The following is a 26,442-nucleotide window of genomic DNA, read 5'->3' on the forward strand; positions in this document are numbered from 1 at the left end:
CGCCGCCTTCTGCAATATGTGTTTTTTTTCCAATTATTGTATTCCTTTTGAATAATATTATTTTCTGTTAGATACCTCCATGGAACTATTTGTCGTACTCCAAAAGCCAATATCATCAAACATGAAGGAATCCAGAAATTAGTTCTTGAGATATCGCAGCAACACTGTTTTCCATCTCGAATAACAGATTTCCCTGCTGTCACCTTGAAAATGGGGTCAAGGTCACCAAAACCGACTGGTGTCTGCGGTGTCTGTATATACACCATAGTTCTAAATATGAAGACAATCCAGCGATTAGTTCTTGAGATATCGCGGCAACACCGTTTTCCAACTCCAAAAGCAGATTTGCCAGCTGTGACCTTGAAAATGGGGTCAAGATCACCAAAACCGACTGGTCTCTGCGGAGTCTGTATATACACCGTAGTTCCAAATATGAAGACAATCCAGTGTTTAGTTCTTAAGATATCGTGGCAACAAACAGGTGGGACGTACGGACGGTCGTGAATACTATGTCCCCCGCTCCGCGCTTTGGCGCGGCGGGGGACAAAACTTCTGCTGTGCATGTACATGTATTATGCCTTGAGGTATTGCCTCGCGTGTACAGGTTGTTCAATATGTCGGCATGATAGGGTAGCCTTGTGGGTAAAGGGTTCGCTCGTTCCAGCAACGCAACATCCATACAATGCCATTGTGGGGAATGAGCCCAGTCTTTCCCCCATTGACTGGGGAGACATGATAGGGAGACGTGTGCGTCAACGTCATAGGCCGCCGACCACGTTGTCTGAACTTAGCCAAGCGCTACTAGAGGAGTGGGACCGACTCCCTCAAATCGCTGTTGGGAGACTCAGTATGCCTCGTCGAGTGAATGAGTGAGTGAGTGAGTTAAAATTTTACATCGCATCGGCAATATTGCAGCCATATTGCGATGAAAACAAGTTAATTATAGTAAATACCCGTCGACAAAGGACAGTAAAACAGTAAGTCATGTATCACAGCTAATGTATAAAACAAACCAGTTCACAATAAAAAACAAAGAATTCTTCAGTAGACTTTGTACAAGATAAAACTGGGCTATATACCTCTGGTAACCAAAGCTAGACCACCTAACTGGGGATCATGGGGACTTACAGTGCCTTTGCCACCTGCATGATTCCCAGCAGGATGTCGAGTGAATGAATAGTTGACTAATCGTGGCGCTATTACGTACTCCTGATCTAACAACGTCACCTTTCAAATTTCCTATCTTACCCCTATCAGGGGCACGGGTGGCCCAGTCGTCTAAGGCGCCGCGATTCGGTGTGCAGAGTTGCGTCCCTTGGGCACGCCAGAAACCTATGATTGTTGGTTCGAATCCCGGTTCGCCCCGATTTTGTTTGTCAGCACCATACCAGTGCTCGTGGGTTTGATAGAAGGGGTAAACGTCTGAGACCTGCAAAACTTCGGGCTTTCCTCGCACATTAAGCTGACACGCCGCGATTTAACTTGAGTACTGTTAAAAGTGGCGTTTAACCCAACTCACTCACTCACTTATCCCTAACGTCCTTCAAGAACGCTGGCAGTCATAACATCTACTATCATACTTCACTAACGGATGTCATGTGTTCCCAATTCGTTCATTATCATACAACTATTACCAGAAACTAATATCTCTCACAATTTTGGAAATTTTAAGTTCTGGTATCCCCGACTTTTTTAAGTGTATATATTGAACGTGATCTTGTAAAGTTTTCAATGCAAATAATTGGCGTAAATTAAATCTATAATATGTGGAGCATATGCAGAAATAACTACTGGACTATCATCTATGGTAACCATAATCTCGCCATCGCTTGGAAATGTATGTAATCAGAAACCCATTACTCACATCCTGATAAACTTGAGTAATTCCAAATTAACATTACAGAGCAACGTGGCTATACATGACAGCGACTCGACATGGTATTGAGCACAATGACAGGGTTTACCCAAGCGAAATGATTCTGTAGAAATAAGACTCACATTTACAACTGAGATGAGTGAACATATGTAGGTTACTTGAGATGAGCGAATACAAGTAAGTGTTAGAATATGTAACCAGCAACGAACGAGGCGACTGGAAGAACAAATTTCAGGCTCACCTGGAGAATGTCCTGTCATTGTCCCCAAACGGATTACATCATCAATCACCGGTTTGCTTGGTCGAGATTCGATTAATTATGAACCGCTATCAAATAGCTGTGATGTTGCTGAGTATGGCGTTAAACTAAACTCTTCACAATAAGAAACGCAATAGGGATATTTTTGGTCATAAAAGTAAAATTAACGGACCAAGAGGTGAAGAGGCTTAATGTGTTTGAGTGTCAGTGACAAATTCCCCGGATCAGAATGATCAGGGCAAGGACATGCAAACTATTAGTCGGGAAACACGTACGAATCGGAAAAACGCACCCAGTGCATTCACAAAAGGGCAATGGAGCTGCGCCTATTGCACGTGCAGCCGCAGCACTGAGAACTGAATTAAAGTGTAGGGTTTTTGATTGCCTGGCATCTGCGTCAATCGAACAGTAACAGTTCAACAACATGCTAAGATTAACAGAAGTGCAAAGAAACAACGTCATAGGCCGCTTGCAGGCACGGGATCCCGAGTAGCTGTACCCAGGGTTTTCACTGTAGCGCCCAGTAACCACCCCCGCCAAAGATCGCTACATGCGACTGCGCCACCTACGTGAAAGGTCGACCAGACACCTCAACCGAATCCCAAATGCCCGGGCTGGGCAGAATCTCCGACCAGACCGTAAAAAATCGTTTATAAGCAGCAGGCATACGAGCAAGACGTCATGTTCGACGCGTCGTATTGAGTCGACAACATCGTCGACAACGACTGCATTGGTGTTGTCAACACAGGGTATGGCCTCAACTGCGATGGAGAAATGTCTATTTCAATGACGAATTAAGATTTTTCTCCGTCGACGGGGTGGACGAGCACGGGTCAACAGACGTCAGAGAGAACGTTACGCCGGAGACTGCGTACAGGAAGTGGACAGGTTTGTGGGGGTAGCATTATGATGTGGGCGGCTATCTCTCATCATTGCCGGACAGTTTTGGTCCATACCCAGGGCAATCTTACGGCTCAACGATACATCAACGAAATTCTCCTACCACACGTCCTCCCCGCTGCAGCCAACGGCAACGGTGTATTCCAACAGGACAACGCTCGACCACCTACAGCATGGATCACAAGTGCCTGTCTACACAACAACGTTGATGTTCTCCCCTGGCCCTACAGATCCCAAGATTTAAACCTGATAGAGCACCTGTGGGATGAATTGGAAAGACGGCTTCGCCGACGTCAACCACAACCCCAGACGTTGCAGCAGTTGGCATACAACAATCACCAAGTGTTCTCTCCACAATATTTTGGCTCAATACCTTGTACGGTTCCTTGTATAACTGTGTTTTCTTATCTCACACAAATCTGGCTTTGCGTTTCTTTTTATTTGAAGAGTATATAAACAAACTTGTAAGGAAAAATGCATGTAGCCGTACCTTGGGATCGTCTTAGAGTAACCAAAGTACCAGAAGACAGATCTAGGTAAAAGGGAAAATGAGTAGTGACGGGTATATTTGGAGTTATTTGTAGAGGAATGGAACCCACTAGGACAGGGAGTTTGTATAGAGTATGACTTACTCACGAATGGTATACATGCATCGCAGCTCTTCGATAATTTTAAGAAATCTCATGTGTAACTTAAACTTTCATTTTACGGGAAAACGTAATGGTTAAACATCATCATCAATGCTTATTTTACAAAGCTAAATCGCATTTCGCCATCGTATTTTACCTCAGAACAGTATGGGCAATCAGCGTTTAAAACTTAGGAGGCGATGGGCCTTTGTCAATAAAATTGGATTTGTATATTTCTATTGTTAATAAAACATTTCAGAAGCTCAGCAAATTCAACATAAATTTTGTTTAATATTATTTCAATATCACTAGTATCATTGTTATTGTCAAACCGAATGTACTGCAAATATACTAGTAACTTTATTTCATTGCTTATCGGGGTAGAGTTTCACATCACGTAAATATAAAATGTCACCGCCAGAGAATACCCAGTCTCGATTACCTGCTGAAAGAGACTCCATTGGGCGTAATAGGTAAAAATAGTGGTGACAATTACATATGAATCAGCAATGACATCAGGCGTTTGCGAAATGGGGTTAGCATTTCCTGATCTATCTGTAGCACCCGCCACTCACACAATTCACATAAAAAATACGCATTTGTTTGTTGCCGAACGCCGCAATTATTTTGCAAATGATGTCTCTATGAAGTTTTTTGTTTGTTGTTTAACATTGCACTCAGCGATATGACGGCGGTCTGAAAATAATCGAGTCTGGACCAGACAATCCATTGATTGACATCATGAACATCGATCCAGGCAATTGGGATACGATGACATGTATCAACAAAGTCAGCGAGCCTCACCACCCGATCCCGTTAGTCGCCTTTTACGACAAGCATTGGTTGCTGAAGACCTATTCTATCCCGGATATATGATATATCGGAACTTCCATATATATTGTAACTGCCTCTTTGTCCGAGTTGATTTGTCAAAGTACTTTTGACCATCTGACAAAGCAGTGTTCTTGTGAAAACGATTCAGCAGGTATCGGTGTTTCATTTTCTTAAACACGAGATAAACGTCATGATAAATGAGTATATTTAAAATGTTTAGTTCTGACAACAGGCACCTACTCATACCTTGACGAGGCAGATGGACGGAATTCGCATCTGAGGATACGTACAAGATAAATACAGACCAACATTTACTCAAACTGTAGCGAATGTGGATGTGAATACAATTAAAACAGACCGGACATCAAGTTCAAACACAGTAGAGTATTATTACAAAACAAATTGATGTGTAATAAAAAAAATGCAAATACATACTAAAAGGATAGCCACTCTATGTGATATCCTTGTACCTTATATGACCGTCAGATGTAATACGACTAAACCGTACATATTAAAGGGATAGCCACACTATAAGATAGGCGTTATCTCATCACTGTTATATGACGGCAAGGGACAGCCACACTATAAGATTATGATTCTTGAAGGCAGATCAACTGCAAAGACAAACACGCGCTTTTTGTATATCAATACAACATCAGAAATATCATTTTCAGAACCACTGATTTCAGTTGCGCACTGCCTGTTACACGTACATGTACTGGATGGTCAGATAGCTTTCAGTCTGTGAAACAGCTGCTCCGACAACCAACACTAACGTATCATTGTGACTATGCGGTGAGTAGTGGTGTAATTGGGATTAGTGTCGCGTCCAAGATTGTGACGTGTGTGTGTGTGTGTGTGTGTGTGTGTGTGTGTGTGTGTGTGTGTGTGTGTGCTTGTTTATAGCATTAGCCCAATGAAATATCACGCCGCAGTCTGACATGAATACCACCAGTCACAGTATACGGCCACCGAGCCGACCAGTACATGTTTTATCCCCTTAATGCCGAGAGACAGGCAGGGTAACCACATGTAGCATCTGTTAACGTCTTTTGGTATGACGCGGTCGAAGATCGGACGCTCTAGATCGAAGATCGGAAGCTGAATCCGCCTGTTTCACAACCTACAATGGGAGTTAATTTCGACTATCAATGCACACCCACTGACGTCACTCGTGACGATATGGCTGAAATATTGCCCATGTGACGTTAAATAATACCTCACTCACTCACCACTGACGTCAAGATTCTTTAAAACAGATTTCCCGAGCAGCTCACTGTATCGCATCACATTGTGACAACCCAAACAAATTGCGTTCGTTTTGTCAGAAATATGATATTTGTTTCTTTCTTTCTTTGTTGTTTAACGCCGCATTCAGCCCTGTTACAGCTATATGACGTCGGTCTGTAAATAATCGAGTCTGGACCAGACAATCCAGTGATTGACATCATGAGCATCATCCACGCAAATTGGGATACGGTGACATGCATCAACCAAGTCAGCGAGCCTGACCACCAGATCCCGTAAGTCGCCTTTTACGACAAGCATTGGTTGCTGAAGACCTATTCTATCCCGGATATATGATATATCGGAACTTCCATATATATTGTAACATATAATTGTTTCTCGCTTGAAATTTATTTTGCATTTGAACGCAATGTAATGAAATGAAAAATCAAATGACAAATGTTTTCTTTTAGTGATCTGGCAATAACTGACTGGCGCATTGTCCTGAGGGAAGAGAAATAATAAGTTTCAAATGTAAGTTGAAAACTACTCTCGACTGGTATAAGGTGCCAGAAAATATTGCCTTGGTGACATCTACTGTAAAAAAGAAATCTGGGACAGTTTAGATCCAGAAAAGTCCAGGGACATACATGTACTTAAGTATGCAAAATAACCAGAACAGAATGGTTAAATCTGGCGTCCCAATGGTGCAAATTATGGAAGTAATACTGGCAGTTCAGCAAAAACAGGTTGACATGAGTACCGTTGATGTCACTGACCTGACTTTGATTCAGTCGCCCTACTATGCAATGCCAAAGCAGAACTTTACCAGAGACGCAGAGATCTTATCAGACCGACTTTGAGCAGTCGATATGTTGATGTCACTGATCTGACTTTGATTCAGTCGCCCTACTATGCAATGCCAAAGCAGAACTTTACCAGAAACTCAGAGATCTCATCAGACTGACATTGAGCAGTCGATATCGACAGCTTTGCTCAAATACTGTTGTTACTTCACTACTATTTTGTGATGACATTTCTGATAGAAGCCGAATCGGAAATCAAGTCTCCGGACAGGGATATCATGGGTTTTACCTATGTCGAAGGCCCTTTCAAGGTAGATTCCTCAAAGGGTTCTGCGTAGGCGGTTACCATGGTTACCATACATCAAACAACAATAAAAAGCACCCAGGGCCAAGGAAATATGTCTGTCTCCTGTTTGAGAAAGAATGTCTATTGTCAGAAGATATTGATGATTGCTGTTAGGCAAGACTAGGGATGCACTTATGAGATGTTGCTGATTCAACTGAACTTTTCACATAGGCAGGTTTCACATTTCATCGAGCTAAGGGAATTGTCTGTTTGAGGTTCATAAACAATTCAGTCTCTATGACTGTTAGACTGACAGAAGAGAAAGCACACTCTGAAATTGTCATGTGGAAAATTGTTGGAATTTTCAAAACCATCTATTAGGTTAGTGGACGAGACTGTTGGTAGAATGGTGGCCAGGTTTCCTTCAGTAAAATTGTTTTATAGAATCTTGGATAATGACAAGTCCAGATAGTTGACCCAACGGCAAGGAAATTTTGATGCAGCCTAGGAGATATCACAGGGTAAACCTGACTTACACTTGTTGATGGAAAATTCTTCCCTCACTACATTTAATCTCATTTCTCAAGGCAATCCGGATGACATTATGCAAACTGATGCATCAAAAAAGGGTTTGGTTTTGGCTTGGTTTGTTGTTTAACGCCACATTCAGCAATATTCCAGCTATATGACGACGGTCTGTAAATAATCCAGTGCCTCATATCATGAGCATCGATCCACGAAACTGAGATACAATGACATGCATCAAACCAAGTCAGCGAAGCCTGACCACCCGATCCTTTTAGTCGCTTCTTACGACAAGCATAGTCGCCTTTTACGGCAAGCATGGGTTGCTGAAGATCTATTCTACCCCGAATTTTCACGGGTAGCATAAAAAAGGAGTGGGGGCTGTGTATAGCCTACACTTCACAGATGGTCAGTGGTCAGAGCAGGAAATTGAAAAGCACATTACTTGTCTTGAAATGACAGCAGTAGAGTTGGCAGAACATTGGTTCTGTGAGAACATGTCAGGACTGCATATTGGTAGACATTGAGATATTTGGCTTACACCATCTCATTTACCGGGGGTCTTGAATAAAGAAGCTGATAGAGAATCCAGAAAGGACCACAGAGTGGACGTTAAAACACTCCTAATTCAGAGAAGATGTTTGTTTGTGGGGATCACCAAATATTGATCTATTTGCTTCTAGAGTTAACTTTCATCTTGAGAGATATTAATCTTGGAAAAGAGAACCATGGGTAATGGCGGTAGAATTTTGCTATCATTTTCCTCCATTTAATTGGGTTGGAAGGTGTATCCAGAAAATCATTAGAGAAATAGCAGAAGGAATAATTGTCGTATCAATGTGGACAACACAAGTATCGCTTTCCGTGTTTCGCATGCTTATTGATTGCCAATACATTATTCCCAGATGGCGAAGTACTCTCCCCTGGCCACAAGTGGATGCGAAGACTCACAGCTTGCCCAAGACGAGACTGTGGGAATGTCTGGGATGTCATTCAGGAACAAGGCATTTTGAGAAAGGGTGCATGGATTGCGTGGATCGATGCTCATGACATCAGTCACTGGATTGTCTGGTCCACTCGGTTATTTACAGACCGCCGTCATATAGCAGAAATATTGCGGCGTTAAACAACATACCAACCAACAATAACCAACGGTTGTTGTGCACAATACTAGTCAATATGAAACATTTCTCATCAATGTAGGATCTGAAGGGCACTCCAACCTAGAAATACTCTTTTCAAAATGCCTTGTGATGATGTCCCTGTAGCCTTTCGAAGACAAACAGATAAAGACATGGTTGTTTTCTGGTGATGGTGTTTGTGCAATTGACTCAGACGCGCTGGCTTCCAGAAGAGACAGGGTTCTGAAATAAGGTTCTGAAATAATGCAGAAAGCACAGTTGTATTTCAATAATGCAATCACTCAACGCATTTCATACTTAATTCCATTCCATAATTATTTCACTCAGTATATTTCACATATTACTCTGTTTTACTTCGCTCAAAGCAACACTAACTTTAAAATATCTCTGCTCTCAAAACATTCTGCACGTCATATTTCACATCAGGTATATCTATAAATTCTCTGAAGCACCTGTAAAATATTGCTCCAATGTGGTTTACAATACAAAAACCGAGATGAAGTGCTCTATTAATATGATCTTTAACCAGAACATACTCAACGTTTGTTTGCTGTTTGTTTGTTGTTGTTGTTAAACGCCGCACTCAGCAATAATCCAGCTGCATGACGGCGGTCTGTAAATAATTGAGTCTGGACCTGACAATCCAGTGATTGATATCATGCGTATCGATGCACGCAATTGGTATTGGATGACATGCAACAACCAAGTCAGCGAACCTGACCACTCGATCACTGTAATCGCCTCTTATGACGAGCATAGTCACCTCTTACGGCAAGCATGGGTTGCTGAAGACCTATTCTACCCCGGATCTTCGCGTGTCCTCGAGCATCTCCCGAAACATATTCCATTTGGCGTGAAAGTCACAATAGCAGTAAAAACTATATGAACAGATCACTGAAAACCAGTTGTAACACAAGGTGTTAACGAAACGGGCAAGCACGATCTGCCCTATCGGAATCACCCGTCACTCATTCAAGTCAATTCAAAGAAATACAAATAAACTAAATATGTATATGTAGCATTGATATTTATTTGTTACATATTATCTAGACAGTACGCTGACACTTGAATATGGTCAAAGGTATACAATGTACGTATTAGCCATATGATCATGCTTTTATTATGTTTGAATGTTAGAGACGCAAAGATTAAGATTAGGTATATCGGTCTCTTTTCACAGAAGTCTTAAAGTCTGTAATTAATATGAACATTTGTATGAATAACTGTATTGGTTGCTAGGTAGTAACACAAACTGTTGTGGACATCGCATGAGTGAGTGAGTTGGGTCTAGATCTAGTGCTGCTTGTCGCAATATTTAAGCAATATGACGACGGTGCACTTGACTTCACAACTGGAATGTGCGGTTGATTCTTGCGCAACTAGGTAGCGAACTGACAATAGAGGGCTCTGGTTACACTGTGAAACCCTTGAGAAAAGTATATACACTGAGGGGCAAACTATGCCTGTCAGGTGATTATCATACATGTATGTCTGATTTTTATTTGAATATATCTTGTCTAAGTTAGCGCTATCATATTTTAAAATGGTACTGGCGCTTAGACTGCACTCAAGGAACCCTTACCCAATTGGTAAAAATCATCGATTGATAGAAAATGGTTTCCTTTTCCCCTGCTCAAGTGCTCAGTGATGTCTTGAAGAAAATTGACAAGTTAATTTCATTCAAATCCATCGGCCGTAATCAATAACGTTCCTCCCATATATTTCTGTATTTGTTTGTTGTTAAACGCCGCACTCAGCAATATTCCAGCTATATGACGGCGCTCTGTAAAATGATAAGAGACAGAACCAGACAATCCAGTGATTGATATCATGAGCATCGATCCACGCAATTGGGAGCGATGACATAAATTAACCAAGTCAGCGAGCCTGACCACCGATCACGTTACTCGCCTTTTACATAGTCGCCTTTTACGGTGGTTGCGGAAGACCAATTCTACCCCGGAATCTTCACAAGTCCCTCCCATATCAATCTTGAATACATTATTTGCTGGTGTTTCTCCGTCATTGTTCAGCATCTTGGCTGGTGTTTCTCCGTCATTGTTCAGCATCTTGAAGATAACTTCAGTATTATGTCCTTGTCTGTCTGAAGAATGTTGGTGCTCTTAAACTTCAAAACGTCCTGAAAACAACAAGACGTATTGTACAAACAGTATGATCTATACATTTAGTCATGAAAGCATGACAATAATTAGGTGTATTATGCTAAAGGAATTATTCACCACTTAACGGCGATGTCATCAATATGATGTTGTGAGAGCATGAAGTGAATATGATATCCTGTGGTGATGTCATGAAAATATACCTCGAAAATTTCATACATGTCAAGAATATGATGTCTTGGGGAATATCATTAGTGAGTGATTTAGTTGGGTTTAATGCCGTTCTGAACAGTATTCCTGCAACTGATTTGGAGCGAGATTTTATCTTGGTGACGTAACATCCGGAAATATATGTAGCAGAAGAGGCCACAAGTTAGAACGCTAAGAATATGCGATTAAACACAAAATATAAGATGTGATAGTATTTTAGATGGATGTAATCTACCCAATTACATATCCAGGAAGGTGTCTATTTTGGAATAAATATTTTTTTCTTCAGTGGATTTTAGCATAAGACAATATCCGAATAAACTACACAACTTTCGATGACGCCAGTAGATCGTTTACAACCGAGCATGACTATTACAATGATGATTATATTACTAATATGAAAGACCCGGGTTAAAAAAATTAACGTCGCATCGGCATTATTCCAGTCATACAGCGATTGGTCTACAACAACACATGCTTGCCGTAAAAGGCGACTACGGGATCGCGTGGTCGGGCTCGCTGACTTGGTTGAAGCATGTCATCGATCACAAATGCGTTGATCAATGCTCATGATATCAATCACTGGATGATTGTCTGGTCCAGACTCGATTATTTACTACAGACCGCCGTAATAATGCTGGAATATTGCTGAGTGCGGCGTGAAACAACAAACGAACCAACCAACTGATATTAAACGTACCGGCGTGTCTGGCATTCGTCCAAACTTCACAGTTCTTAGAACATGAACCAGAGCTATTTTAGCCTCAACCAGGGCTAGACGCATTCCAATACATTTCCTCGGACCATGTCCAAAGGCTAGGAAGGAAAGTGGATTGGACTTTTCATCATGTCTGAAAAAGATTTAATGGGAAATAACCTTTCACATCACTGGCATCAGTAACATATCATGTTTCAGTTTTATATCTTGACAAAAAGGAAAATATTTGTCTTAAAATTGACGGAAGTCTTTCTACAATCCGTGTTTGCATATTAAATGGAAATGAGAGATAGTGAAGGAACATATGTTGGGATTATTTGTTTTCATAATGATGAGACCCGTGATACAAACCAACCAAAACCAATCCTTGGTTTCTCGAACTTAATCCTCCATTAGCCACGTCTGGTAGATGGCGTATTACCTTTCTACCCATAAAGATCCGGGTGGAATTGATTTTCAGCAACCCATGCTTGTCGTAAGTGCATGGCGACTAACGGGATCGGGTGGTCAGGCTCGTTGACTTGGATGATGCATGTCTTCGTATCCCAATTGCGTGGATCGATGCTCATGATATCAATCACTGCTGAATGCGGCGACAACAAATAAACCAACCAATCATGATGTCAATCACTGGGTTGTCTGGTCCTGACTCGATTATTTACAGCCAGGGTTAATTACAGACGGCGTTAGACAACAAACCAACAAACAAACAAAACATTACCTCTCTGGTTTGAAGGAATCTGGATCCTTGAAGAGCCGAGGGTCTCTTTGCAGGGCGAACGTGGGGATAAGGACAGTTTGATTCTTGGGGATTGTCAAGCCCTTGATCTGAAACGTCTCAGACGCTCTGCGATGTAACCTTAAATATAGTAGTACACTGATGTTAATTCAAGCACATGTACTGTTTCAGATCAGTTCACAAAAGGTGGCTCTTTTTAATACAGCTGGCATCTACAATCAAATATATGTAAACGCCTGAGAATAAATCAGTCTCGATAATCAACCCGAACAGGTTCCGAGAGCCTGAAGATCCAGGGTAAAATAATTCTTCAGCAAGCCATGATTGCCGTAAAAATCGACTATGCTTGTCGTAAGAGGCGACTAACGGGATCGGGTGGTCATGCTCACCGACTTGGTTGCTGCATGTCATCGTATTCCTATTACGTGGATCGATGCGCATTATGTCAATCACTGGATTGTCTGGTCCAGACTCGATTATTAACAGACCGCCGTCATAGCTAAAGTATTGCTGAGTGCGGCTCTAAACAACAAACAAACAAATCCCTGAGAAGATATGGAGAGAAGCAACAACCTGGTCCTACGATTTTTGTAAACTTACGCAATTATTGGTGGGTAGAGTCTGAGCGTCTCGGTAATGACGCTGTCCAGATACTTCAGTTTCTTTATGTTGTCGTAATTTGGTTCCTCCTGGGGAAAAATACCTCTGACTGATGGACAAAATGATTGATCAGATTGATCGAGTGTTTCAAGATGAATCTCATTTAACACTTCGAACCCTATGGTATGCCTATCGATTTACTTCTGAAAAGTTAAAATAACCAAGTTTTATTTCTGAGATTCCTTCTTGTTTTCGCATTGCATACATGATAATTCATTGAGTATGAAAAGTCGACAGGAGTGTTCTGTTTTATCAAAGTGTTATATATATTTGCCTTGAGTGTATCTCTCAGGCGCGTTTGTGGGGGGTGTGGGTGGCGAAATCGTCAACGGCGCTGCGCAGAGTCGCGTCCCTTGGTCACACGAGACACCTATGATTGTGGGTTCGAATCCCGGTTCGCCCGGATTATGTTTCTAGGTTTGTCAGCACCATACCCGTGCTCGTGGGTTTCACGTAAATGGTAAACGTCTAAGACCTGCATCACTTCGGGCTTTCCCCCCCCACATTTAGCTGACACGCCGTGATATAACTGGAACACTGTTAAAAGCGGCGTTAGACCAAACTCACTCACTCATTCAGGCGCGTATGTACACCATTAGTATATCTCAGAAACCTGCTGCACCGGTTTAAAACCTGCTGTTAAAGCGTTCACTCTTCACGCCGACAAGGGTACAATGTGTGAATCCCACTTCGGGTACTCTCTGTCGTGATTTTGCTATTATAAGTATATTAATACTGATGATTTGAACTACCACAGGAATGTAGATCCGGTGTAGAATAGGTCTTCAGCAACACATGCTTGCCGTAAATGGCGACTATGCTTGTCGTAAGAGGCGACCAACGGCATCTGGTGGTCAGGCTGGCTGACTTGGTTGATGCATGTCATCGTATCCCAATTGCGTGGATCGATGCTCATGATCTTAATCACTGGATCGTCTGGTCCAACAGACCGCCGTCACATAGCTGAGCGCGGCGTTAACCCCCCCCCCCCCCCCCCCCCCCCCCCCCCGATTAAACCAACATTAATGTGATAAGATTACTACTGACATTTTCCAACTCTTGTTCGATTTCACTGTGTGCCTTCTCTTGGACATCCGGGTTCGTGGCAAGGCTGTAGGACAAAAAGTCAAGCGTTGAAGCCGTCGTTTCGTATCCACCAATGAAGAAAAGTATGCCTTGGGCAACTATTTCATCTGTCGACAGACCTGCAAATATAGTAAAAGGTGCGCAGATGATATCGGGTCATTCACGTCATGCCATCAATCCCGATTGCTTGGATCGATAATCAGGATATCATTCACTGGCTTGAGTCTTGACCAGACGATCCAGTGATTGACATCATGACCATCGATCCACGCAATAAGGATCGACGCAGTTGGGATCGATTACTTGCATAAACCAAGTCATGGTGCCTGACCACCCGATCCCGTTAGTCGCCTTTCACGGCAAGCATGGGTTGCTGAAGACCTATTCTACCCCGGATCTTCACAGATGTGATGTGCTGGCATGTTTCTTGTTTAACGCCGCACTCAACTAAATGACGGCGGTCTTTAAATAATCGAGTCTGAACCAGACGATCCAGTGATTGACACCATGAACATCGATCCACGCAATTGGGATCGATTACTTGCATTATCCAAGTCAGCGAGCCTGACCACCCAATCCACCCTCTTACGACAAGCATAGTCGCCTTTCACGGCAAGCATGGGTAGGTGAAGATCTATTTTACCCCGGATCTTCACGGTTCCTCCGAGTATGATCTCTGATTTGTTACCAGAACTATCGTAATTCACGTCAAAGGTAAACATTTACGATATGCACAACTTTAGGCCTACCTCCCTCTTTCAGCTGATATATAATCACGATACTGTTCCAAACAACTCACTCACTCAAGAGTGTAATTAGTACTCACGTCTGACTGAATGTTTCTCTGTGAACTGACCATTGGCTGCGTGAACATTATTGTCTGCATCTGCTTCTATCTCAGCGTCCATCAATAATTGCAGGAAGTCAGGTCTCTGCTGTCAATACGAAAATACTTTTGTATAATTCTTTTAAACATCGTCTTTGCTTAAGGCAAGTTTAGGTAGTTCTGTTGTTTAAGCATAATACTAACTGTAATATTGATTGATTGTGTGTTCTTTAACGCCACACTCAGCAATATTCCAGCATAATAACAGCGGCCCACAATAATCTTGTGTGGACCTGACAATCCAGTGACTGACATCATCAACATGAATCCTTGGTTGGTTTGTCGTTTAACGCCGCACTCAGCAATATTCCAGCTATATGACGGCGGTCTGTAAATAATCGAGTCTGGACCAGACAATCCAGTGATTGACAATATGAGCATCGATCCACGCAATTGGGACCGATGAGATGCATCAACCAAGTCAGCGAGCCTGACCACCCGATCCCGTTAGTCGCCTTTTACGACAAACATAGTCGCCTTTTACGGCATGCTTGTGTTGCTGAAGACCTATTCTACCCAGGGCCACTAACAGTGATAATGTATATTATGTATTTGATATAAATGGAAATGCAGAGCATGATATTAACCACCGCAACGATAACCAACACTAGCTCTAGTCCAGCTTTGGTTTTTCAAATATTATTATGCGTGTCCCCTCAGCAGGAGTTATAACCACCACATTTGGCCCAAAATGTAATGCCTAACCTGTCGTTGATCATGTGTGTTGTCCTGTCGCTCTTTGATAATTTCCCGGACGGTTCTTTGAAAAAAGGTCATGACGTGTTGTGGAAAGATTCCAAACCCTCGCTTCCTTAAGGTTCGTGCAAGTCCAGGAACTGAACCTGTAAATGTGGGAAAATATATCCATAAGTACATACATGTATATGTATATGTGGAACAAGTGATAAAAATCGTGTGATCATATTAGCAAATTTATATTAAGTGCACCTCTAAAAAGAGTTGTTTGCTATAACCTGTAAATGAATAGAAGCATATCCTATTTTCATTTCACAATCAAGGCAATATTGTTATAAGGTAAAAATGCATCCCCAAAACCTCAGAAAATTACAACCTTTAAATTGATGGTTGTAGCTTTAAAAACGATGGAGACAGAAAGCCGAAGTGTTGGCGCAAACAATCAGGAAATCAATAGGGCGATGACAGTCACAGGGTATTTCGGGATACATGTAGCTTCGGTGGTGTTGTCGCCAATTAATGAACAGACATATTTAAATGGTTAGTAGGTTCCGGTAGTTTTCTGATCACGACACAAATACGAGTTCATGGTCTGATGTTGTTCTTGACCAATTAAGATGATCTATGAGGACATGTGACAAAGACAGGCCAGACCGGAATACTTTAAAATGATGCCGTCAACATTAGGAGAGGAGAGCGCGGTTTGCAGCCGATCGAGTTGAATCCTGATCGTTCTAAGTTGTCCCCACTCAGTGATGAGCCTCGTCGGTCTGATCCTGCCATGTTTTGAAAGATGGACTGAGAGTAATTAAAACTAATGTGAGTATAAAGCTGGCGTTGCGTTTCTTTACTATGCGAGTATAAATGCTGATGGAGACAATTCGGAGTTAGTGTTGATTGGCTAACCACCCCTTGACTGAGATGCCCCGATGCTGACAAGGCGAGATGCAAAGTCATGGCTTAAGTGACCATGACAAGGAACGACAATACGTTTGTGTAACTGTAGTATGGGCCAACTTGACGCACTAACGCAGTTCTGACATTATGTTGAAAATTGTATCTCTGTCCACTAATGGTTGTGACCTAGTGTCATGAATCATTATTTTTTAAATTAAAAAATAAACTTTATTCCACCATGAACTATAATTGAAATGATTTTGTAAAAGAACATATATTCTGATCTGAATGTCCCATTGGTGCTTCAATTATTAAAAACACATGTTATCAAATTAATTGAATTTAGCAAAATGTTTGTCAGTCACACGTTACAAACAAATCCCAATGCATACAAATAATTACATTATTTAGAATAAAAATCAAATATTTGTACACGGTGGTGTACTACACAACTTTATGATATACAACCCGTGAAGATCCGGGTTGGAATAGGTCTTCAGCAACCCATGCTTGCCGTAAAAGGTGTCTATGCTGGTCGTAAAAGGCGACTAACGGGATCGGGTGGTCAGGCTCGCTGACTTGGTTGATGCATGTCATCGATTCCAATTGCGTGGGTCGATGCTCATGATATCAATCACTGGATTGTCTGGTCGAGACTCGATTATTTACAGACCGCCGTCATATAGCTGGAATATTGCTGAGTGCGGCGTTAAACAACAAATCAATCAATCTATCATAATCATCATTGCCATCACAGTAAAAAAAATAGTGACATGTTATGATTTATCATCGAAGGGGTTCTAAATTTTTTTCGGTGTGTATATTTATATACAAGGCGGTAGAATGAAAATACACATTTCTTAAAAAAATGCACAAGGTACCTGCTAGCAGTGATGACAATCTTCTCATGTTTGATTGTTTAAACATGTCTTTAGCATGAGCGACAAAAGGGTTATCAAACTCGTTTTGAGAATCGACCTTTATACCAAAGGCAGTTCTTGAAATGACATCCATCGTGTACGCTTCAAAGTATCTGAAAGATAAATGTGTGACAATTAAGTAGTTGCAGTCAAAGGAACACGTCCACATTGCTTTCTGTGATATATAATTCAGACTCTGTGCTAATCATGGAGACGTTCTTGTTAGTGACCCAATAAGTGTATTATATAATGTAAGTAAACATCATTCCAGTTTTATTTCAGCGGGACCCGTGATGATCTGGGTTAGATTTGGTCTTCAGCAACCCATGCATGCCGTTAAAGGCGACTATGCTTGTCGTAAGAGGCGACAAACGGGATCGGGTGGTGAGCTGACTTGGTTCATGCATGTAATGGTTGGTTGGTTGGGTTGTTGTTTAACGCTGCACTCAGCAATATTCCAGCGGTCTGTAAATAATTGAGTCTGGACCAGACAATCCAGGATTGATATCATGAGCATCGATCCACGTAATTTGGATCGATGACATGCATCAACCAAGTCAGCGAGTCTGACCACCCGATCCTGTTAGTTGCCTTTTACGACCAGCATAGTCGCCTGGGTTGCTGAAGACCTATTCTACCCCGGAATCTTCACGGATCGCATGTAATGGTATCCCAATTGCATGGATCGAGGCTTATGATGTCAATCACATAGATTGTCTTGTCCACACACGATTACTTACAGATCGCCGTCATTTTGCTTGAATATTCCAGCGTATGGCGTTAAACAACAAACAAACAAATAAATTATCACAGCGGCCTGTTAACAATTGAGTTTGGGGCAAGCACCGACGTCGTTCGTAACGATCTACGTCTTCGGGGTATGGCAAAGGGTTTAGGTTTAACCTGATGATTAAGCGTCCTCCGTCGCACCAAGGACGTAATTCAGATTCTTCCATGTGTGTAAAATGGGTGACGCGACTTACTTGTCTTTGTGTTTCCACAAGGAGCTAGCTAATTGCTAAGATCAGTTTAAAACATTATTCACTCACACATTCACTCCACCAAATGCAGGACGGACGTTGAAAGCACTGGCAGCTCTTGGGACATGGTAGGGAATATCTAAAGGCATGCGTATGCTAAGTTATGTTTGTTTGTTTGTTTGTTGTTTAACGCCGCACTCAGCAATATTCCAGCTATATGACGGTGGTCTGTAAAATAATTTATTTTACAGACCGCCGTCAAATAGCTGGAATATTGCTGAGTGCGGCGTAAAACAACAAGCCAACCAACCAACGATATTAAATGAAAACTGACGATGATATAGTCATTGATTTTTCCATTACAAGGGATAGATAGTGTTAAAAACAGTGAAGGACCTTTTTAGTAAAGTTAACTCTCATTTAATACTATGGTTTTTTTAAAAGAAATAGAACTTATACATAAATTTTGATTTAGTTGCTGTATTGTTTTAAAAATTGGTAGTGCGAATTAAGAACTTAGATTGTTAGTGGCTGTACCCTCGAGGGGGGTTGAAGTAGCGTAAAATTATTGTCCCCCTAAGAGGGTATGTAAGTCCCATATCATTCGAAGTATTTTTCTGCATGCCAGGCTTTTAAACGTAGAATATTCGTCATTTTAATTTTTGGCTAAATTGGTACACTGTCGCCATTGACTGAAGGGATGATATAAATCCTGTCAGGGTCCATGCAGGAAGCAAAGGCACTGTAAGTCCCCATGGTCCCTAGTATGGTGATCTCCCTTTAGTCACTGACGATCTCTAGCCCATTTTTACATTGTGTTGTTCACTAATAATTATGACTTTTATATATTCTCAAGTAGTTTTAAATAGACTCTGTGATATTCTAGTTATTGTACTGTCCATCGATGACAGCTTTTTATATTGTATAAATTTATGTATTATTAATGTATTTCTCGTCACGATATGGCTGAAATACTGCCGATGTGACGTTAAATCTTGACTCACTCACTCACTCACTACAAGACAAATAATTAAAAAAGTCCCTTCAAAAGCATATGGTCGAGCATATGATTAAATAAAAGCAACAAAACTTTCAGTAATCACGAGAAAATCAGGACCATATATGCACCCGTCACAAACCCATGCAAAGGCAAATCAATTGTTTCACAAAGTTTAGCATGATACAAAAATACTTACTTTTTGACAGTCACCCCTTTTTTCTTCTCAGTCGCATTTGATAAGTTGTAAGAAAGAGTCTTTGCGCAATCGTTGATGGCAACACACATCTAAGAATAGACGAGTTTACTCTCTGTACATCTAATGCCACTACAATGAATTCATTGTTTCGCTATTTGATAGTGTGATTATGCGAGTGAGTGTTCCAGTTATAAGACGGCGAGTCAGCTCAATGTGGGAGGAAATTCGGAAGTGAATCGTGTATCAGACGTTTAGCACTTTGATGACACACACGAGCACGGGTACAGTGCTGACAAACCTAGAAACATAATCGGGGCACATCAGGATTCAAACCCAAAATCATAGGTTTCCGGCATGCACAAGGGACGCATCTAGATGCGCCTCCTTAAACGACTGGATCACCCGTGCCCCCAATTCTATAGGAACCGTCGTTGTTCAATGTCATAACATCATAACGCACTGTGACACGTGGACCACTAGACGTACCAACTTAGCAGAATGCAGAAAAAGACTTAAGAATTAAGTTGCTCTGACAAATAGTATCCAATTCACCGTTTCAAATGCGTATGAAGAAAAATATTCATACGCAGGGAAAAGCCAAGACTTCTGTCATCCAATCTAAATGCAGCTCAAAGTATCATCCATTTTACAATGACATGATTGGATGACTCTCGAAACCTGACCTTTACGGGTCTACGGGGCTTTCCCCAGTTATGGTAAGGCATTGATGAATTGTTAAACCCCAAAAATATACGACCTTTCAAGTTGAAAACAACGTTTCTGTCGTTTACTTGTCCTGGAGACCAAAATAAACGGGAAACAATTTTAATTGTAGCATACAGTATCATCATTTTTACAATGACATGAGCTCATATTGATAATACCATTTGCGACGTGGCATGCACATTAATACCACAAGCATACCATCCACCGACCATGATCATATGTCCTATATGTATAGGAAGAGACAATGAGATGCCTCACCCAAAGACAAGGAGCGGGACTCACCATCCTCAGTTTGGCGCCGCTGAAGGTTGGGGAGATGATGTCTCTGACTCTCTTCCAGTGGGCGTTGTCAAGGTAAAACACAGACAAACTGAATGGGTACGGTATGATAATGGATTTCTGGAAAAGAAATGAGAACAGAAACTTTTATTATTGAACACGCGTCAACTGTAATCACTATCTGTCGGGGTGAGCGAGGTTTTGCACGACCTCTAAACGTTGATTCAGTTGTATATAGTTGCTCACACCACTCACACAAAATAGTATGATCTAGGTTACAACATTCAAGCCATCGGTAATATTTCAAATTTGACGCATCAGTGACAAACAAAATGTCCGATGTCCTATTTTTACCTGTACCATAAAAACCGGTATGTGTTATGTAGGTGGACTTTGGAATGTGTTTGTGACGGGTACACTTTCGACGGTTATTTCCTTTCGTGTGGATGAGTATGGTTTTACGCCGCTTTTTGCAATATTCCAGCAATATCACGGCGGGAGAAACCGGTTCATCGGCATGACGAGCGAACACTTTAACCACTGATCTTCCCCGACGCCCTATTTTCTTCATATCCAACCCGTGAAGATCCGGTGTATAATAGGTCTTCAGCAAACCATGCTTGCCGTAAAAGGCGACTATGCTTGTCGTTAGAGGCGACTAACGGGATAGGATGGTCAGGCTCGCTGACTTGGTTGAAGCATGTCATCGATCCCAATTGCGTGGATCGATGCTCATGATATCAATTACAGGATTGTCTGGTCCAGTCTCGATTATTAACAGACCGCCGTCATACAGCTGGAATATTACTGAGTGCGGCGTAAAACAACAAGCCAACCAATCTCTATGTCCATCCTGATAACATAGCATTGTTGCAGGTTTATGGGCAAAATGATTAATGAGTGACAATGCTTACCATCCGGTTTCTGAAAACGTTGAAACTTTTGACAAAGACCTCATTTAGAATGTCCAGATCGGAAATGACTAAGGCTGGGACCTTTCCTATAAAGATCCTATTGCAACGAAACAACACATGGCATGATAATTAGAACACCAAGAACTACCTCAAACAAAACCTCTTCGGGGAGGATGTTAGTTTGGTTGTTGTTTAACGCCGCACTCAACAATATTCCAGCTATATGACGGCAGTCTGTAAATAATTGAGTCTGGACCAAACAATCCAGTGATTGATATCATGGGCATCGATCCGCGCAATTTGGATCGATGACATGCGTCAACCAAGTCAGCGAGCCTGACTATCCGATCCCGTTAGTAGCCTTTTACGACAAGCATAGACACCTTTTACGACAAGCATGGGTTGTAGAAGACATGCATCAATCAAGACAGCGAGCCTGACCACCATATCCTGTTAGTCGCCTCTTACGACAAGCATAGTCGCCTTTTTGCAGCAAGCATGGGTTGCTCAATCGAAAGTATGATGTGAGATAAATAAATACTCTCTTCTACCAAGTCAGCGAGCCTGTCCGCCCGATCGTTTCCATGTATGTGATCTAAACGTTGCTCTGTTTGTTAAAGAGATGATAGGTGAACCTACCCAAAGATGTTTCCATACTGCTGTTTCCAGGAGTAGAACTTGGAGAAGATCAACTGTAGGAATAGAAACATAGAATGATATATAGCCGTCATATAGCTGGAATATTGCTGAGTGCGGCGTTAAAAAACAAACAAAACAAAACAAATGAATGAACATAATGCAGGTTTCTGGAACATTCGGGGCCGGATTCAAAATTAATGGGTATCCGGGATGTTTATCTACACTTTCTTGCTCTAAATAGAATTGATTGATTGGTTTGTTGTTTAACGCTGCACTCAGCAATATTCCAGCTATATGACGGCCGTCGGTAAATTATCGAATCAGGACTAGACAATCCAGTGATTGACATCATGAACATCGATCCACGCAATTGAGTGAGTGAGTGAGTTGGGATTAACGCCGATTTAAACAGTATTCCAGTAATATCGCGGCGTGTCAGCTTCATGTGAGAGGAACGCCCGAAGTGATGTAGGTCTCAGACGATTACCAATTCGGTGAAACCTCCACGCAATTGGGATCGATGACATGCATCAACCAAGTCAGCGAGCCTGACCACCCGATCCCGTTAGTCGCCTCTTACGACATGCATAGTCGCCTTTTATGGCAAGCATGGGTTGCTGCAGCTGGAGACTTATTCTACCCCGGATCTTCACGGGTCCTCTAAATAGAAACATTTTGAGCAGATACGTTTTTGTATTTGTCAGTGTAATTTGAAAAGGGTTGGGGTTTTTTTTGGTTTACGCCGCACTCAGCAATATTCCAGCTATATGATGGCGGTCTGAAAAGGGACAAATATCAGAACGTTACACATTAGGGCTTTTCAGGATGATTTATTCATAAATCAGTTATTCATGTTTATGAAGGGTCCAGAGCTATTTATCAAGTTATATTTTTCTTGAAATTAGGGAAACGTGGCATTGTTCTTTTTATTATTTTGAAACCTTAGTTTGGTTTGTCATTTCTTTAAATGCTTATTGTAAGAAATGAAGATTATTTATATGGTTTATTAAAATTGTATTTGTAAGTCTTTAGATATTTCCAACTGAGAGTACAATGATATACATGTTTGCAGAAAGTATGCAAGTGGACATCTGGGACATCCTGGGACGCCAGGTAGAGAAGGTGGACCCAACAGTATCCAATCGACAGGAAGTGATACAGGCTCAGCACCGAGAATGGCAAAAACCTACCCCATGAGCGCATCAGATGTCTCACTGGATGCAGGAGGTCGAGGATTGAGGCGGATACACGTTCTTGATAATCTCATTACAGGAATTCATGGTTAGGCCAAAACAGTTGTTTGTAGCAACAATGGACCCGTGAAGATCCTGGGTAGAATGGGTCTTCAGCAACCCATGCTTGTCGTAAAAGGTGACTATGCTTGTCGTAAAAGGCGACTAACGGGATTGGGTGGTCAGGCTCGCTGACTTGGTTGATGCATGTCATCGATTCCAATTGCTTGGATCGATGCTCATGATATTAATCACTGGATTGTCTGGTCCAGACTCGATTATTTACAGACCGCCGTCATATAGCTGGAATATTGTTGAGTGCGGCGTTAAACAACCAACCAACCAACAGCTGTCCGTGACACCCTGCAGCAGCATGTTTAAGTTAAGCATCAATTTTGTCATTAATTCACACAATGAATTGTTATGAATACCACTTTCTAAATGTCGTGATTCTTGTCCTTATTTTCGACAAGGAATTATTCCTTCAGAACATGGTTTCTATGCCATAGATTTAGGGACAGTGCACAGGTTTTTCAAAGCCTCGTGACGCAGAGGGCGCTTGATGCTTTTTAAGTGAATATAAACGCGAGGCATTAGACACACGTCTGTAGAGATCAGACTAGGATTGCCCTTACGAACCTGGCCATTCATCATGTACTTCTGTTACCATTATTGACGTAAATGCTATGAACGGCCACGGACGCTATGCCAGTTATGTCATGCCTGATTAACCAAATTGTTATAGTTTACGTTATGTAACATATATTTTGCGGAATTGCTCATCTTAACAACACGACACGTACATCTGCAAAAGCCATGTTACACATAGGAAATGTTTAAGTGATTATTTAAACCTACAAAGCTAAGGCTGCTTCCAATAATAGGGTATGGTGTTGGTCCAGGGATGCCCTGCTTCTTGAAGTAATCATAGTTCCGGGTGCCGTATCTGTAACATAGAAACTAGGTGTACTTTTAAAAGATCAAAAGATTAGGCGAGGTGGAATTGGGTTTAACGTCACGTCGTTCAAGATTATTGCACGTATATATACGGATGTACATGTATGTGCGTGCGTGCGCGTGTAAACTAGTCCGGACAAATACCGGTTGTATAGTGCTAGCCCACTGCGATAGCATGCCGCAGTTTAACATGGATACATGGATAACACTCAGTCACAGTCCTTGTTTCATCGCCGCAATGTTGTTGTCAGACAGAGACACAACAAGTACCATGTTATAAAATGTTTTGGTATGTCTCGTTCACAAGAACACGGAGGCGGTTTCTAAAGGAATGAGGCACACTGGCGTTTGATAGTTCTTTCAGGACTGCTTCAAGGTTGATATCTCAGGCGGACGATGTAAATCTAAAACGTCACCACAAGAGAATAACCAATCTTGATTATCCGCCGAAACAGATTCCACTAGGCGTAACAGGCAACAGAGCGGCGAAGGTTATTTGAATGGATTAGTGATTAGTGATGATACCAGGTGTTCACGAAAAGGGGAAGCATGTAAATATGTTTAAACGTCATTATGTTTGTACATCCATCCCATTTATTGTATAAACAGAAACCATCCATTATGTATATAACCCCATACTTCACCTAAATCACGTCACAATCTACACCAAAACGTCGCCTTTATTGTCATAGAGAAGTGGTCCGTGAAGATCCGGGGTAGAATAGGTCTTCAGCAACCCATGCGTGCCGCCAAAAGCGACTATGCTTGTCGTTAGAGGCGACGAGCGGGTTCGGGTGGTCAGGCTCGCTGACTTGGTTGATGCGTGTCATCTTATCCCAAGTGCATTAATCGATGCTCATGATGTCAATCACTGGATTATCTGGTCCATGCTTCATTATTTACAGATCGCCGTCATATAGCTGGTATTTTCCTGAGCGCGGCGTTAAACAACAAATAATAGAAACAAAAATGTTATCGAGAAGTTGTTTAACCGTAAGAACTGGTCCTTGTACTTCAAACGAACTTCAAAATACCACTAGCCATTTTCTAGAAAGGGCGAATGTTGTTATTCTCAACAATATATAAGTATAGCATGTTATTGTTTAAAAAGGAAGTCTAAACTACTCATTTTGAAGAGTGAGCATAGGCCGCCCAGGCGTGTAATATGCTGCAATTCCCTGTGCAGAGTTGCGTCCCCTAGGTGTGCCATAACACGGTGATCGTGGATTCGAACCCAAGATTCGCCCTGACTATGTTTTCAGGTTTGTGGTTTTCACAAAAGTAGTAAACGTCTAAGACATGCATCAGTTGGAACTGTTTTTGGGAACTTTCTGACACGCATTGTTAGGACTTAAATACTATTAAAAACGGCGTTTAACTACACTATTGTAATTATATAGCGATGTGCATGCATGTGTGTGTGGCTGCTTTTAAAAGTCCGGACTGATGTCGATTTATAGTGCTATCCCACAGAGAAACCATGCCTCAGTTGAAGATGAGTACCCCACTCAGACACAGTATACTGACTCCGAGCCGACCAGTCCTTGTTTTTGTCCCTTAATGCCGAGCGCCAGACAGGGCACAACAACTACAATCTTTTAACGTATTTTAGTATGAAGCGGCCGGGGATCGAACAACGGACCTGCCGCTCTCCGGGAGGACGCTCTACCACTAGACCACGGAAGCGTCACAACGTTTTGGAAGCTTAGAATGATGACTTGTGTAATATAATGCTTGTCTTCAGGAAAACCTCTGAAACTTGCTATTGGCATGAAATAAGTGATTGTATATGACGGTCTACTTACTTATAGGCCAGTACAGCCGCCGCTATGGCCAGAAGGAGATTCAGTGGCACGTCCACAAGACCAAATATCTCCATGTTGATATGACGGGTAAAGTCATGCACGTCCTTTCTAATGCCCAAAACGTTCAGAAATAAGAAGGCTGGTCCATCAACTATGCAGAAAAGCAGGTCCACTTTGACTGTCAGTGACGCTGACACAGCAAGGCTTTTAAATAGTTGTTGGACAATGGTTTTATTAGGGTGTCTAATTAAGTATTATATATGCACCCTGTTGTGAACAATTTCGATATATTTAATTG

At 41.7% G+C, this 26,442-nt stretch overlaps 1 protein-coding gene across 1 annotated transcript; it reads right to left on the reverse strand.

Annotated features, from left to right (window-relative positions):
* Positions 1-10,546: 10,546 nt before the first annotated feature.
* LOC139465291 (cytochrome P450 3A14-like) lies at positions 10,547-26,218 on the reverse strand. Its single transcript, XM_071246971.1, has 14 exons — positions 26,145-26,218; positions 24,241-24,328; positions 22,151-22,203; positions 21,512-21,608; positions 20,601-20,717; positions 19,593-19,681; positions 17,378-17,529; positions 15,609-15,745; positions 14,844-14,952; positions 13,979-14,136; positions 12,872-12,960; positions 12,254-12,391; positions 11,515-11,665; positions 10,547-10,624 (listed from the first exon to the last, which is right to left on the reverse strand). The coding sequence occupies exons 1-14, from the start codon at positions 26,216-26,218 to the stop codon at positions 10,547-10,549; spliced, it is 1,530 nt and encodes a 509-aa protein (XP_071103072.1).
* Positions 26,219-26,442: the final 224 nt, after the last annotated feature.

This window comes from Haliotis cracherodii, unplaced genomic scaffold (assembly GCF_022045235.1).
Source record: "Haliotis cracherodii isolate W230 unplaced genomic scaffold, xgHalCrac1.p SCAF_18, whole genome shotgun sequence".
In the NCBI taxonomy this organism is placed as follows: domain Eukaryota; kingdom Metazoa; phylum Mollusca; class Gastropoda; order Lepetellida; family Haliotidae; genus Haliotis; species Haliotis cracherodii.